This window comes from Lithobates pipiens, unplaced genomic scaffold, assembly GCF_037356315.1.
Source record: "Lithobates pipiens isolate NorthernLeopardFrog02 unplaced genomic scaffold, aLitPip1_a1.2 Scaffold_13, whole genome shotgun sequence".
NCBI lineage: Eukaryota > Metazoa > Chordata > Amphibia > Anura > Ranidae > Lithobates > Lithobates pipiens.
This window is the reverse complement of record NW_027507718.1, coordinates 374981076-374996769: the sequence shown is the minus strand read 5'-3', so window position 1 is coordinate 374996769 and position 15694 is coordinate 374981076. Positions and strand designations below refer to the sequence as shown.

The following is a 15694-nucleotide window of genomic DNA, read 5'->3' as shown; positions in this document are numbered from 1 at the left end:
CAATCAGTGCCCATAATGGATGCCAATCAGTGCCCACAATGGGCATCACTGATTGGCATGCATTATTGTTTGGCACTGATTGGCATCCATTAGTACAGTATAACAATACAATGCCGCCTATGAGTGCCCACCTGTGCCGTCTATCAGTGCCCACCTGTGTCTTGCCAATAGTGCCCACCTATGCCGCCTATCAGTGCCCATCCGTGCCACCTATCAGTGCCCACCCATGCCCATCTGTGCTGCCTATCATGCCCATCTGTGCCGCCCATCCATGCCCATCTGTGCCGCCCATCAGTGCCACCTATCAGTGCCCATCCGTTTCGCCCATCAGTGCCCATCAGTGCCACCTATCAGTGCCACATATCAGTGTCCATCAATGCCACCTCATCAGTGCCACTTCATTGGTGCCACATCATTGGTGCCCATCAGTGCCACCTTATCAGTGCCCATCAGTGTAGTCCCATCAGTGCCCATCAGTGAAGGAGAAAACGTACTTATTTACAAAGTTTTGAAACTGAAACAAAAAAAAACATATTTTTTTTCAAAATTTTCAGTATTTTTTTATTTGTAGCGCAAAAAATAAAAACCGTAGAGGTGATCAAATACCACCAAAAGAAAGCTCTATTTGTGGGGAAAAAATGATAAAAATTTCATTTGGGTACAGTGTAGCATGACCGCGCAATTGTCGTTCAAAATGCGACAGCGCTGAAAGCTCAAAATTGGTCTGGCCAGGAAGGTGTTTAAGTGCCCGGTATTGAAGTGGTTAAGTACCCTCTCCCAGAATGCACAGCAGGATGATACGCCCGCTGAGTTGGTTCCGAGAAAAAGTGGCACTCAATGCATCCAGCTGTACTGCAGTCTCACACCTGCCAGCGAGGACAGTGCCACCTATGGCCAAGCAGAACACAGTGCAATCCAGCCAAACTGGTACTGAAACCATAATTTGGTGTAATTAAACCCAAAACCAAACTGCGGTTTCAGGAATGTTAAAGCGGTTCTTCACCCAAAAGGGGAAGTTCCGCTAATCTGATCCCTCCCCCCCTCCGGTGCCACAATCGGCACCTTTCAGGGGGGAGGGGGGTGCAGTTACCTGGATAATCCAGGTAACTGCACCCACTTCCGGCCAGACCGCCGCAGAAGCCCCCCCCCCCCCCCGTTGTGTTCTGGGAAACACACAGTTCCCAGAGACACAGCGGGGGACCATAAGAGACGCGCAGCGCGACTCGCGCATGCGCAGTAGGGAACCGGGCAGTGAAGCCGCCATGCTTCACTTCCCGATTCCCTGACAGAGGATGGCGGCGGTGGCAATATTAGTAGCTGCTGGCTTTTAATATTTTTTTTTTTAGGTGCAGCTCCTCTTTAAATGGAGAAAAACACATAACGCATGCTGTTCAGGAGCCGGCACTACATATATATATATATATATATATATATATATATATATATATATATATATATATATATATGTGTGTGGCGCTAGTAATAAGTACAAATATATATATATATATATATATATATATATTTGTATTGCAATTGTTACTAGCACATTGTGTCATTTACATTCACAATGAATGGCACAGCAATGCAGAGCACATGTGTTGCCCAACAGATTGCCAAGCTCGCTAATGCAAGCATTTTAGCATGCCTTACCACGACATGTGGATGGGTCCTCAAAGATCTGACTTTTATACTTACTATGTAAGGATTCAGTTAGCAGTGCAGAAGAAAATGGGTCTGATGCTGCCATTATACAGATCCAATCATCACAGACTAATCCACAAAGTGGGTGGTGGAAATCAGGGACAGTTGGCAAGTCTAGAAGGTCTCTATAGAAGGTCTCTAGGAAGGTCCCTGCTCAATCAGAAGAGCTGTAGAGTGGAATGGTAGTAAGATGTTTCTTGTAGAGAACTGCCTCCTGCCAGTGACAAGAAGGAGGGGTGATGAGTGAGCAGAGGGAGGAGGAGAGACTGCACACTACAATCAGAGGATGAGAGGAGGGAGGAATTATTGTGTGTGTGTGCTCTCTCTTCTCTCACACTGCATTAGACCTGCCATCCCTGCATGCCTTCTATTACTGGATTAGCTCTCTCTATTCCCCACTGACATCTCCTTATGCCTGGCAGCACTGCAGACCAGCCTGGGCGTCCTGTGCCCTGCTCTGCCCCGACAATTCATTTGTAGCCATTGCCACCCCCTCTCTCCCATCTCCCCCATGCTGGCATTACTGGCTGGACGCAGGCTAGCTCGCAGCAACCCACTCGGATGTCCAGTTTCCTGAGACAACTTTCTTCTGTGACTTTGGATCGCTTGCTTGGAAGTGGCTGATGCTGCGGGGCTTGCTGGACTAAGGGAGGCAAGACTGGGAACACATCGGAGCCTGACTGCCGCCAGCACTAGAGCCAGAGCCCGGACTAGAAAATGCACTTGCTGGAAGTAGCGCTACTTTTTCTTTACACAGTATTGATCCAGGGAGACACTGCTTATGAGTCAGGACAAGGTTACTACGACGATCCGGATTTTGGCGACTTTAAGGTAAGGCATGACTAAAGGCTTTACAACCTATAACTAACCCATATATCAGATCGAGGATCACACATCCCCTGTGCACCCCTAAATAGTGACACTTGACTGTAAATCTTGTGTTGTAGAACTTTCTTGAGATCATGGGTTGTAGAGACTTATTTGAGTTCTTGCGTTGCAAAACTTTCTTGATTTCTTGAGTTGCAGAATTTCCTTGAGTTCTTGAGTTGCAGAACGTTTTGGTTCCTTAAGTTGCAGAACTTTCTTGATTCCTTAAGTTGCAGAACTTTCTTGAGTTCCAGAACTTTCTGAAGTTCTTGAGTTGCAAGGACTTTCTTGAGTTATTGAGTTGCAGGACCTTCTTAGGATGCAAGGACTTTCTTAAGTTCTTGGGTTGCATGAAATTTCTTGAGATCTTGGCTTGCAGAACCTTCTTGAGTTGCAGAACCTTTTTAAGTTCTTGATTTTGCAAAGACTTTCTTAAGTTCTAGGGCTGTAATAACCTTCATGAGTTTCAGGGAATTTGTAAGGTATAATAGCTCCAGAGTCAGCTAGTACAAGCAAGAAGGGTTGCAGAACTTTCTTGAGTTCTTAAGTTGCAGAACTTTCTTGAGTTCTTGAGTTGCAGAACCTTCTTAAGTTCTTGGATTGCAAGGACTTTCTTAAGTTCTTGGGTTGCATGAACCTTCTTAAGTTCTTGTGTTGCAGTTATATTCTAGAGTTCTTGGATTGCAGAACCTTTCTTGAGTTCCAGGGCTGTAATAACTTTCAAGAGTTGCAGGGACTTTGTAAGGTATAAAAGCTCCAGAGTCAGCTAATACAAGCACGCAGGGTTGTAGAACTTTCTTGAGTTCTTGAGTTGCAGAACTTTCTTCAGTTCTTGAGTTGCCGAACTTTCTTGAGTTCTTGAGTTGCAGAACTTTTCTTGAGTTATTAAGTTGCAGAAGCTTCTTAAGTTCTTGGGTTGCAAGGACTTTCTTGAGTTCTTGTTTTGCATGACATTTCTTGAGTTCTTGGGTTGCAGTTATCTTCTAGAATTCTTGGGTTGCAGAAACATTCTTTAACTCTAGGTTTTTAAGAGCCTTCATGAGTTGTGGGAACTTTGCAAGGTATAAAAGCTCCAGAGTCAGATCGTACCTCAAGCAGGTATGTAATTGTGGCATCAGGAAGACTCAGTGCAGTCCCAATTAATAGAAAAAGCTAATTGCCTTATGTCCTATTGTTTTGGTTTACATCAACATGGTGCTTGGGCATGTGCTTAAACAAAGTAGGACAGGTTGTATTTTCTGAAAAGGCTCACATCTATGTGTTCCCTGTGTGCCACATTTGGGGGGGAACAGCAGCCCATTTGTTTGAAAGGGCTGCTGACCCTATAAAAAAAACAGAGGGATAAGACCCCTGCACCTTTTCAAAACCGCAGCTGTAGGGAACATGAAATGCGCTGTCCTTCCAGATGCAGAATTAACAGCACCTACACGCATCTGGCAAAGGGCAGCGTGTTTTGCCTGCGGGTGCTTGTGCACACATACGAGTGATTTACTTTCATACGTGTGATTACATACAATTGTCACTCATTGCTACTCACTCCTGATTTAGACACTTTGCCCTCTGCAAATGGATAAGGGTAAGTTCACACTGGCCACTCTCTAAAATAGTGCATTTTATTGTAGGGCTGGTGTCCACTGTGTAGCAGCATTGATGAGCAATGCCTTGCATTTTTATTGGTAGCATACAGTGTTGTGCGGTGACCTGTGGTGCCATCCTGTGCCTTGCAGGAAAATGTAGCATATCTGCATTTTGCGCACTACGCCACACATTACCCCAGTGTTATGGTGTGAACAGTGACCTGTTGTGGTGTACAGCGGTGACCTGTGGTGCCATCCTGTGCCCTGCAGGAAAATGTAGCACATCTGCATTTTTGCGCACTACACCACACATTACCCCAGTGTTATGGTGTGAACAGTGACCTGCTGTGGTGTACAGCGGTGACCTGTGTTTATCCAGTGCGGACCGGGCAGGTCACGTGAATGAGCCCTAAAATATGGAGGAGGTATTCTGTAGTCCACAGAAGTGACCTGTGCTTTTTGGGAATTCATTTCCACAATATATAGTTAACTACAGGACTTTATCAGCTCACAAGGTTTCTCGCAGCATCAACAAGTATGTTTCTCCACTTATCAAAAAGATATAACAAAAGGCTTTCAATGGTATATTTAGCAGACCAAAAGCCAGCAAACAAGAGAAGTTCATAGTTAGGGTTTACTAACTGTGAAATTGTATTCAGATTTATGACACAGGTAGCCCCCCCCTGCTGTCAGTGTAATGCCACAATGACTCTTGACCCTACTGTGTGTGTCACTAGTAATTAGGGGAGCCCCAGTCCGGAGTAGATGTAGTATAAATGGACTAGCTTTGCAAATGACCTGACCCGGCACCATAATGAGTTATGAAATATATTCTTACATGCTAGTTACTACTGTGTCTGTGCAGCAGCTAACAGGTTAACACACATTTTATGACATCCTAGGAATTCCTTGCAGTGGACCAGCACGTGTTTTCACTCACTCCAGGCTTTCAGAGACAATTTGTTTCTATAACCTACAAAACTTTTATGTTTTAGGGAACTGCTTTGTGACTTTGAGTTTGATTAGTCAGCAAAAGAGTCAGCTACTATGTTGCGAAGCCATAAAGTATGGTAGGTAAGTCCTTAGATAGGTAGTGTGGGATTCCAAAGGAGAAAGTATTTGGCAAGGGGGGGGGGGGGGTTCAAAACCAGAGCAGATCTCCCATTTACAACTAGGTGAAATGATTATTCTTAATTACTCTTAGATAAACAGAGACATTAGGGGATAACGGCTATTTACTCTACCGACCAGTAGCTAGAACTCTGGATTACAGATTGTACTCTTAATGTTTACCTCTTTTTTTTTTTATCTTTCTGCCCAATATGCTATTGACTTTTTAATAAGGTCAGTTTATTTAACCTTGCTTTGATGTTATTGTACAAAACTCTTATGGTGCTTGCCAAAATATTTAACTGTATTAAAGGATGTTCAGTTTAAGTACCTTATATAGAAATAAAAATATTTGTGCAAAAAAAAAAAAAAAAGATCTGCCAGTTTTTGTACAATGTCTATTTAAATCCATAGCGCCTCTGAATATATTCCAGCAGTTTGTTAGCTTGGCTATAGTGCCTTACTGTCATGTTGTGATGTCACGGCTGGATTGGATAAGATCTGCGGTCGTTTTATTATTACATGGAACATTGCATATGCCGTGTGGAATTTGTATTTAAGGATAGGGGATTTTGGGAAGTCTCCTAATCAGTCACATTACACATTGTCACTGAAACAGTCATGTTTATATAGGCATGTCTCCCAGATTTCGTCTTTGTGCCATAGTCAGTGTATAGAAATGGTAGCCACTTTTGTGTGATGCAATATCTTTTCTGTGTTATGTCTAAAGGAATAAGTGTTCCAAAAGGTTACTAACTCATAGCATTGCTGAAATATGCACATTTGCAGTTTGATGTGACTTCCTCATTTGTGTCAGCGGTTTTATGATGCCTGTCAAAGCTTAAAGAATGCGTGTCTCATGTACTCTTCATAGCCAGGGCTTATATTCTGCCCTAAATAATAGCAGACTTTAGATCAGGGGTCTCAAACTGGCAACCCTCCAGCTGTTCCCGGAACTACAAGTCTCATCATGCCTCTGCCTTTGTGAGCCATGCTTATAACTGTCAGCATTGCAGTGCCTCGTGGGAATTGTAGTTCTGCAACAGCGGGAGGGCCACCAGTTTGAGACCCCTGCTTTAGATTATGTTACTTTTTTACCTGAATTGGGTCCCCACTTGTCTCTATGGGTATATGATGACTTATGCCGAGTACACATGACTGGACTTTCCGGCAGACTAGGTCCAACGGTCTTCCCGACGGACTTTGGGTTGAGTTTAGACGGACTTTCCGAACGAACGGACTTGGCCACACACATAGGGACTAATTCCATTCAAAAGTCATTTCGTGATGACGTAAATGGGACTAAAAAAGGAAGTTCAATAGCAAGGGAAGCTATTGGCTACTGGCTATTGAACTTCCTTTTTTAGTCCCATTTATGTCATCACGAACGGATAATTGTTTTTGTTTATAGGCATTTTCAATGCAGAAAATGGAGAGAGAGAATTTAAAGGGTAAATTCACCTTTACAGAAAAAGCTATAAGGTGAACTTACCTAGGGCCCCTTCCTCAACCGCCCCCTGCAGTGAGGTGATCTCCTGTTCTGAGCCCTGCTATAGCTGCCTCATGGCTCCAGGACTTAGAAACCTCCAGAGCTTAATCTCCTAAATGTACCCCGTCAGGAGGGATGTTTAAGCGCATTCTAATTGGTCGGCGCCGTCACATGGGCGGTGCCAACCAATCATAACCCTTGTAGTCCGTCCTCTCAGTGGGGAAGAACACATGTGAATGTCGAGGGGATTTCTAAGCCACAGAGGCATGAGGCGGCTATAGCAGGGCTAAAAATGAGAGATCACCGGGCTGCAGGTCAGCAGGACTGGGGGGGGGGGGGGGAATGAGGACAGGGGTCCTATTCTGCTATTTTCGTGCTAGTAGAAGTTTGGTGAGTGTTGATTCATTATTTTCAGATCGTACAAAACAAATGCCTTTTAAAATACGTTTGACATCTACATCAGTATCACCAGAAAAGCAGCTTCATTATCCCATTAAAGAAGATGAGAATGTGTGCTGCATTTTGCGATTTCATCAATTGCCTCGTCACGAATGTTAATTCCAGATTACGAACGGTAGTTTACAAGACCAAACTCTTCTCAGTCGCTCCTTGATTCCGAGCATGCGTGTTTGTACTTTCGACTTTTGTGTGTCGATTTCTGTACTCACCATCCGAAAATCAGATGTTGAGTTCACATCCAAGAAAAATGTTATAGCCTGCACATCCAGCTTTTGTCTGGTGAAAAAGTCAAATTGGCTGTCGAAAGCGCCGCACTAATGATCCGAAAATCCGCAGACAGCACACATTTTTCCTTCTGATTTTCATATTGTGTGTACGAGGCCTTTCTGTGTGGACCTTCAAACAATAGAATGCATTAGCTAAATTGATTGGATGTAACAGAAAACTCTTCTACTTTCTGTTTACAAACAGATTACTACAGTCTCTCATTCCAAGAATTACATATGTAATTAGCCTGGAGCAAAATAGTAAAGTGACAGTTCGAAGGCCGGCCTGTGGAGCTGTCAGACTGAACCGGTTGCTTAAATAATGCTTTTTTTTTTTTCACTGTGCTAGGCTTCAGGAACGCAGTCGTTTCAGCGATGGAAATTTGAATAAGCTGAGATTACAGTGCTTATGATACAGTACGACCAAACTAGAGGATTAATCCAAGTCTTCTGACCCCTGTTCGCATTTTTGGTAATGCTTACAATCCCCTTCCAAAAAAAGCAATTTGACATTTTGCAACTTTTCTTTATATTCTTGGCAGATCCCAGCATCCCTAATCTCCAACGCTATGGGCTTATGTGTCATTTGGTGTTTTCAAGCTTTCCTATGATTATCATCTCAAATTAATCATTTTACATGCAAAAACAAAACAGCTCTTAAGATTTTTAGCAAATGCGAAATCCCTTTTCCTTTTACTCTCGTGCTGACACTTCACTTTATAACCCAGAAGTGAAATGTATTTCTTTCCTCTATCAGGTCTCGTCAATTCCAGAATGACATCAGTACAACTGGGAGTGCCAACTGGTGTCCAGTACGAGGTTGTCTCCTTTTATTTTCCAGGGAGAATAAAGGAAATCAAGCCATTAAGGAAATTGTCCAGGAGCTGTAAAATAGTTGGCAGAAAAGAAATGTCAGGAACAATGTAAGGAATAATTAGGAGACAAAAGTCAGATTTGAGACTAAGCACAATGGGGGTTATATACAAAAGGCAAATCCACTTTGCACTACAAGTGCACTTGGAAGTGCAGTCGCTGTAAATCTGAGAGGTAGATCTGAAATTAGGGGAAGCTCTGCTGATTTTATCATCCAATCATGTGCAAGCTAAAATGCTGTTTTTTATTTTCCTTGCATGCCCACCTCGGATTTACAGCGACTGCACATCCAAGTGCACTTGTAGTGCAAAGTGGATTTGCGTTTCGTAAATAATCCCCACTGTGTAGGGAAGCTTGGAGTTGTGGCTAAAAGTCAGTTTTAACAAATGGCACAAGCAGATTTATTTAAAAATCAATGATGTACTAAGAATGAAGACCCATCGCAGCCAATCAGCAACCGCCATTTATTATTCTAGCTCTGCTCATCCAAGGGACAGTAATATTTCTTTGGCTGGTATTGATTACTACATTACCCCTGCACTGCATAAACTACATAATATGTGTAGAAAACAGATTGATAATCTATTGTCAGAGTTAAAACTGAATTCCAGGTTTGGCAAATTTTACATAATCACATTGGTCCGGCTTGGACTGTAAGCATGTGCCATACCTGTGGGATCCCTCTAGAACAGACATTCTCAACCAGGGTTCTGCGGAACCCTAGGGTTCCTTCAGAGGTTGCTAGAGATTCCTTGAGCTGTGTCTGATTAACCTCTTATCCAATGATGCCTGCCTAGTTCTGGGTCCAAGGCCATTTAGCAGAGTCAGCTTCATGACACCAATGACCTTTTTTGCTGTCTGTAAGGGTGGCATTTTAATGATCACAGTAGGTGAGGCATTCTGCCACCAGCCATCAGTGCAAAGAGCTTTTCTCCCACTGATGGCCAATAAATTGGTTTTAGCCGTGGCTCCCCAACCCAAGACCTGACAATTATTTTAAGGGTTCCTTTGGGTCAAAAAAGCTTGAGGAAAGCTACTGTAAAAACTGGAACTCACTGTAGTAGGCACTGCTATTACAGTGATCTCCACTAGCTTTTCTGTCCCAAGCTAAATGATTGCCCTGCTGTATTGTAAACACAGAAAGTCACTCACCCGCAACGGGTGCCATTTAGAGGATTCTTTTCTTAAAGCATTCTCTGACTGGAGGTTAAGATTGTGACATCACCACCCTGACTCTCCACTTCATCCAACCATTATTGAACATGCACCAATCACCATTCATCGAGAAAATGTAAAATGTTTTCTGAATGGTGCCCCTGCTGAGCAAGAGACCTCCTACAGTAGGGCAGCTGCTTGGCATGGGATCCGGAAGCTAGCAGAGATCACTGGAGTCTACTACCTAATTTCCAGCCCTCAGGGGGATCCCACGGGCTTTGGACTTATGCAACTATGTAAAAATTGCCTCACCTGGAATTCTTCTTTAACATTGTTCCTTGCCTTATGATTGCCATGTCCTTTCTTTCCATTCATGGTTATAATCATTGAACAGATGTAGTGTAGAAATGTCTCTCCAGAGCCTGCCTATTATTTACAATGAACTGAATATGCTGAGTTATGCGCAATGGCAACAATTCACAAGAAACAATTAAACTTATCTTTAAGGGAAGTGAGAACTCTAAACTATGTAAAAGGTTTGATCTGGATTACTTCTCTTTCTACATCACCAATTCTCATTAAGAGCCTGTTCACACTACCCGCACCCTAAAATACTCAGTGTACCAGATTAATGTACATTGTAACAGGCAATGAGTTACGGTGCAGTGTCCTGTTAACTTTTTCCCTTTTTTCTATTTTATTTTATTAAAGTGTGACAAATGCACACCGCATTCATCATCGCTGCACAGCAATATGTTACAGATAAAATGCAGACATCTTGTGCTTTACCGCAGAGCATCAGATGGAACTGCAGGGCGCAACAGTTTTCTATGTGCTCTTGGGATGACTGAACTTCACCTGGTGAAGAAAATTCTATTCACCGAATATTCACAGAATATGGTGTGAACAGGCCCTAAATTGTTGTAATAATTTGACCTCAGAAAGCATTTAGTAATGATATGCTTACACACACACAATCAAACACACAACACACAGTGTGTGTGTTTGTGTATATATATATATATATATATATATATATATATATATATATATATATATATATATACACACATGTGACAACGCTGAAGAAATGACACGTTGCTACAATGTAAAGTAGTGACTGTACAGCTTGTACAACAGTGTCAATTTGCTGTCCCCTCAAAATAAATTAACACACAGCCATTAATGTCTAAACTGCTGGCAACACAAGTGAGTAGACCCCTAAGTGAAAATGCCCAAATTGGGCCCAAAGTGTCAATATTTTATGTGGCCGCCATTATTTTCCAGCATTGCCTTAAGCCTCTTGGGCATGGAGTTCACCAGAGCTTCACAGGTTGCCACTGGAGTCCTCTTCCACTCCTCCATGATGACATCACTGAGCTGGTGGATGTTAGAGACCTTGCGCTCCTCCTTGCGTTTGAGGATGCCCCACAGATGCTCAATACAGTATCTCACATAAGTGAATACACCCCTCACATTTTTGTAAATATTTCATTATATCTTTTCATGTGACAACACTGAAGAAATTATGCTTTGCTACAATGTAAAGTAGTGAGTGTACAGCTTGTATAACAGTGTAAATTTGTTGTCCCCTCAAAATAACTCAACACACAGCCATTAATGTCTAAACCGCTGCCAACAAAAGTGAATACACCCCTACGTGAAAATGTCCAAATTGGGCCCAAAGTATCAATATTTTGTGTAGCCACCATTATTTTCCAGCACTGCCTTAACCCTCTTGGGCATGGAGTTCACCAGAGCTTCACAGATTGCCACTGGAGTCCTCTTCCATTCCTAAATCATGACATCATGGAGCTGGTGAATGTTAAGGACCTTATGCTCCTCCACCTTCCATTTGAGGATGACCCACAGATGCTCAATAGGGTTTAGATCTGGAGAAATGCTTTGCTTAGCCAGTCCATCACCTTTACCCTCAGCTTCTTTAGAAAGGCAGTGGTGGTCTTGGAGGTGTATTTGGGGTCCTTATATTGGACTACTGCAATGCAGCCCAGTCCCTGAAGGGAGGGGATCATGCTCTACTTCAGTATGGCACAGTACATGTTGGCATTCATGGTTCCCTCAATGAACTGTAGCTCCCCAGTGCCAGCAGCACTCATGCAGCACCCAACAATGACAGTCCCACCACCATGCTTGACTGTAGGTAAGACACACTTGTCTTTGTACTCTTTAACTGGTTGCCGACACACACGCTTGACATCTGAACCAAATAAGTTGGAACCAGACCTCAAGACATGGTTCCAGTAATCCATGTCCTTAGTCTGCTTGTCTTCTCCAAACTGTTTGCAGAATTTCCTGTGCATTATCTTTAGAAGATGCTTCCTTCTGGGACTACAGCCATGCAGACCAATTTCATACAGTGTGCGGCGTATGGTCTGAGCACTGACAGGCTGACCTTCCACCCCTTCAACCTCTGCAGCAATGCTGGTAGCACTCATATCTCCCAAAGACAACCTCTGGATATGATGCTAAGCACGTGCATTCAACTTCTTTGGTCGACCATGGCAAGGTATGTTCTGAGTGGAACCTGTCCTGTTAAACCACTGTATGGTCTTGGCCACCGTGCTGCAGCTCAGTTTCAGGGTCATGGCAATCTTCCTATAGCCTAGGCCAGGGATATGCAATTAGTGGACCTCCAGCTGTTGCAGAACTTCAAATCCCATGAGGCATAGCAAGACTCTGACAGCCACAAGCATGACACCCAGAGGCAGAGGCATGATGGGACTTGTCGTTTTGTAACATCTGGAGGTCAGCTAATTGCAGATCCCTAGCCTAGGCCATCTTTATGTAGAGCAACAATTCTTTTTTTTCAGATCCTCAGAGAGTTCTTTGCCATGAGGTGCCATGTTGAAACATCCAGTGACCAGTATGAGAGAGTGAGAGTGATAATACCAAATTCAACACACTTGTTCCCCATTCACACCTTAGACCTTGTAACACTAACAGGTCACATGACATCGGGGGGGGGGGGGGGGGGCTAATTGGGCACAATTTGGACATTTCCACTTAGGGGTGTACTCACTTTTGTTGCCATCGGTTTAGACATTAATAGCTGTGTATTGAGTTTTTTTTGAGAGGACAGCAAATTTACACTGTTATACAAGCTGTACACTCAGTACTTTACATTGTAGCAAAGTGTGTCACATGAAAAGATATAATAAAATATTTACAAAAATATGAAGGGTGTATTCACTTTTGTGAGATACAGTAGGTTTTAGGTCTGGAGACATGCTTGGCCAGTCCATCACCTTTATCCTCAACTTCTTTAGCAAGGCAGTGGTCGTCTTGGAGGTGTGTTTGGGGTTGTTATCATGTTGGAATACTGCCCTGCATCCTAGTCCCCGAAGGGAGAGGTCCATGCTCTGCTTCAGTATGTCACAGTACATGCTGGCATTCATGGTTCCCTCAATGAACTGTAGCTCCCCAGTGCTTGGAAGCACTCATACAGTCACAGACCATGACACTCCCACCACCATGCTTGACTGTAGGCAAGACAAACGTGTCTTTGTACTCCTCACCTGGTTGCTGCCACACACGCTTGAAGCCATCTGAACCAAATACGTTTTTTTTTTTTTGGTCTCAGACCACAGGACATGGTTCTAGTAAGCCATGTCCTTAGTCTGCTTGTCTTCAGCAAAATGTTTGTGGGCTTTTTTTGTGCATCACCTTTAGAAGAGGCTTTCTTCTGGGATGACAGCCATGCAGATCAATTTGATGCAGTGTACGGCGTATGGTCTGAGCACTAACAAGCTGTCTACCACCCCTTCAACCTCTACTGGCAGCACTCAGATGTCTATTTCCTAAAGACAGCCTCTGGATATGACACTGAGCACGTGCACTCAACTTCTTTGGTCTACCACGGCAAGTCCTGTTAAACCGCTGTATGGTCTTGGTTACCATGCTGCAGCTTAGTTTCAGGGTCTTGGCAGTCTTCTTATAGCTTAGGCAATCTTTATGTAGAGCAAAAGTTCTTTTTTTCAGATCCTCAGAGAGTTCTTTGCCATGAGGGGCCATGTTGAACTTGCAAAGACCAGTATGAGGGAGTGAGAGTGATAACACCAAATTTATCACACTTGCTCCCCATTCAAACTTGGGACCTCGTAACACTAACGAGTCACATGACACCGGAGAAGGAAAATAGCTAATTGGGCCCAATTTCTACTTAGGGGTGTACTCACTTTTGTTTCCAGAGGTTTAGACATTAATGGTTGTGTGTTGAGTTATTTTGAGGGGACAACAAATGTACACTGTTATACAAGCTGTACACTCACTACTTTACATTGTAGCAAAGTGTCATTTCTTCAGTGTTGTCACATGAAAAGTTATAATAAAATATTTACAAAAATGTGAGGGTTGTAATAACTTTTGGGAGATACTGTATACAGTGTATTTATAAGGTATTCAAACCCCCTTGACTTTTTTCAATTTTGTTATGTTGCACCCTGATACTAGAGTTGTTTAAATTCATTTTTTCCCTCATTACACTATTACACAATTTATTAAAAACAAAAACTGAAATATCACATCTACCTAAGTATTCAGACCCCTTTACTCAGTACATTGATGAAGCACCTTTAGCAACAATTATAGCCTTGAATCTTTTTGGATATGATGTGACAAGTTTTTTACACCTGGGATGGGAAATTTTCTGCCATTCTTTTTTGCAAATCCTCTCAAGCTCAGTCAGGTTGAATAGGGGCTGTCAGTGGACAGCCATTTTCAGGTGTCTCCAGATATGTTCAATAGGGCTCAAATAAGGGCTCTGGCTAAACCACTCTACGACATTCACAGAATTGACCTTCAACCACTCCTGTGTTTACTTGGCTGTGTGCATAGGATCGTTGTCATGTTTGAAGGTGAACCTTTGGACCAGTCTGTGGTTTTCATTGAGGATATCTCTGTACTTTGCTCCATTCAACTTTCCCTCAACCCTGACCTGTCTCTTAGTCCCTGCTGCTGAAAAACACCCCCAAAGCATGATGCTGCCACTATCATGCTTCACTCTTAGGATAGTACTGGGCAGGTGATGAACGGTGCCTAGTTTCCTACAGACATACGATTTAGAATTGAGGACAAAAAGTTCATTCTAGGTTTCATCAGACCAGAGAATCTTGTTTCTCACAGTCCTTTAGATGCTTTTTTGCAAAGTCCAAGCAGGCTTTCGTCTGTTTTTCAGAAGAGGCTTCTCTCTAGCCACTCTGCCATAAACCCAGATCAGTAGAGGGTTGCAGTGATTCCTTCTGGAACTTTGTCCCATCTCCACATCGGGTCTCTGTAGCTCAGTCAGAGTGATCATCTGGTTCAAGGTCAGGGGCGGACTGACCATTGGGGCACTCGGGCACTTCCCGAGGGCCCCATGTCACTAGGGGGCCCCATCAGGGTTGCCAGCCTTAATAAAACCAGGGACAGTATGTAAAAATCTGTGTTTTTTTAAAAATCCCAAGATTATAGTTGCCCCGCCTCTCCAGTACCTTTTCAGTGTGTGTATATGTATACTGTGTGTCTGTGTGTGTATACTGTATGTGTGTGTGTATACTGTGTGGGTCCATAATCTCCTATTGCCCGAGGGCCCCACAATCTTCTATTGCCCGGTGGCCGAAGGAGTTGTCAGTCTGCCCCTGTTCAAGGTCACCTCTGTTATGGCCCGTACACGATCAGAAAATCATCCAAAAAATAGCCCGAAATTTTTTTTCGTACGATACTAGATTGTACGATTTTTGTTTAATTAGTACAGTTGTCATTCACAAATACAATACAAATACACTTCAACACATTACATCACTTCTGAATTTTTATTCTGTCGTACGAGAATTTTTGTAACTTTAGTAAACTCTTCATTTTTGATATAAGATTAGCATGCAAAAAAAATGGACTATCATTAATCCGATAATCTCATCATGTGTACTGGGCATTACTCAGGCCCTTCTCTCCTGATTACTCTTGGAAGAGTCCTGGTTGTGCAAAACGTATTCCATTTAAGAGCTTATGAGGACGCTATGTTCTTGGGAACCTTCAGCACAACAGAATTGTTTTGTAGCTTTCCCCAGATCTGTGCCTTGCAATAATCCTGTCTCCAAACTAGTTCTATGCTGTGATCTTCCGGCCTGCAATCAGTGTTGATGGGAGGATCCCTCCCGCACCCCGTGTTCTTCCAGCAGGGGGGCATAGACAGGCTATAG

At 43.1% G+C, this 15694-nt stretch overlaps 1 protein-coding gene across 1 annotated transcript in view; it reads left to right on the top strand.

The window, feature by feature from the left end:
• The first annotated feature begins 1967 nt into the window (after positions 1-1967).
• Positions 1968-15694, top strand: part of VEGFC (vascular endothelial growth factor C) — a 201574-nt gene continuing 187847 nt past the window's right edge. The window contains exon 1 of the mRNA XM_077477249.1: positions 1968-2532. Within this exon, the coding sequence (XP_077333375.1) occupies positions 2419-2532 (114 nt within the window). The 5' untranslated portion in view covers positions 1968-2418. The remainder of the gene's footprint in view (positions 2533-15694) is intronic.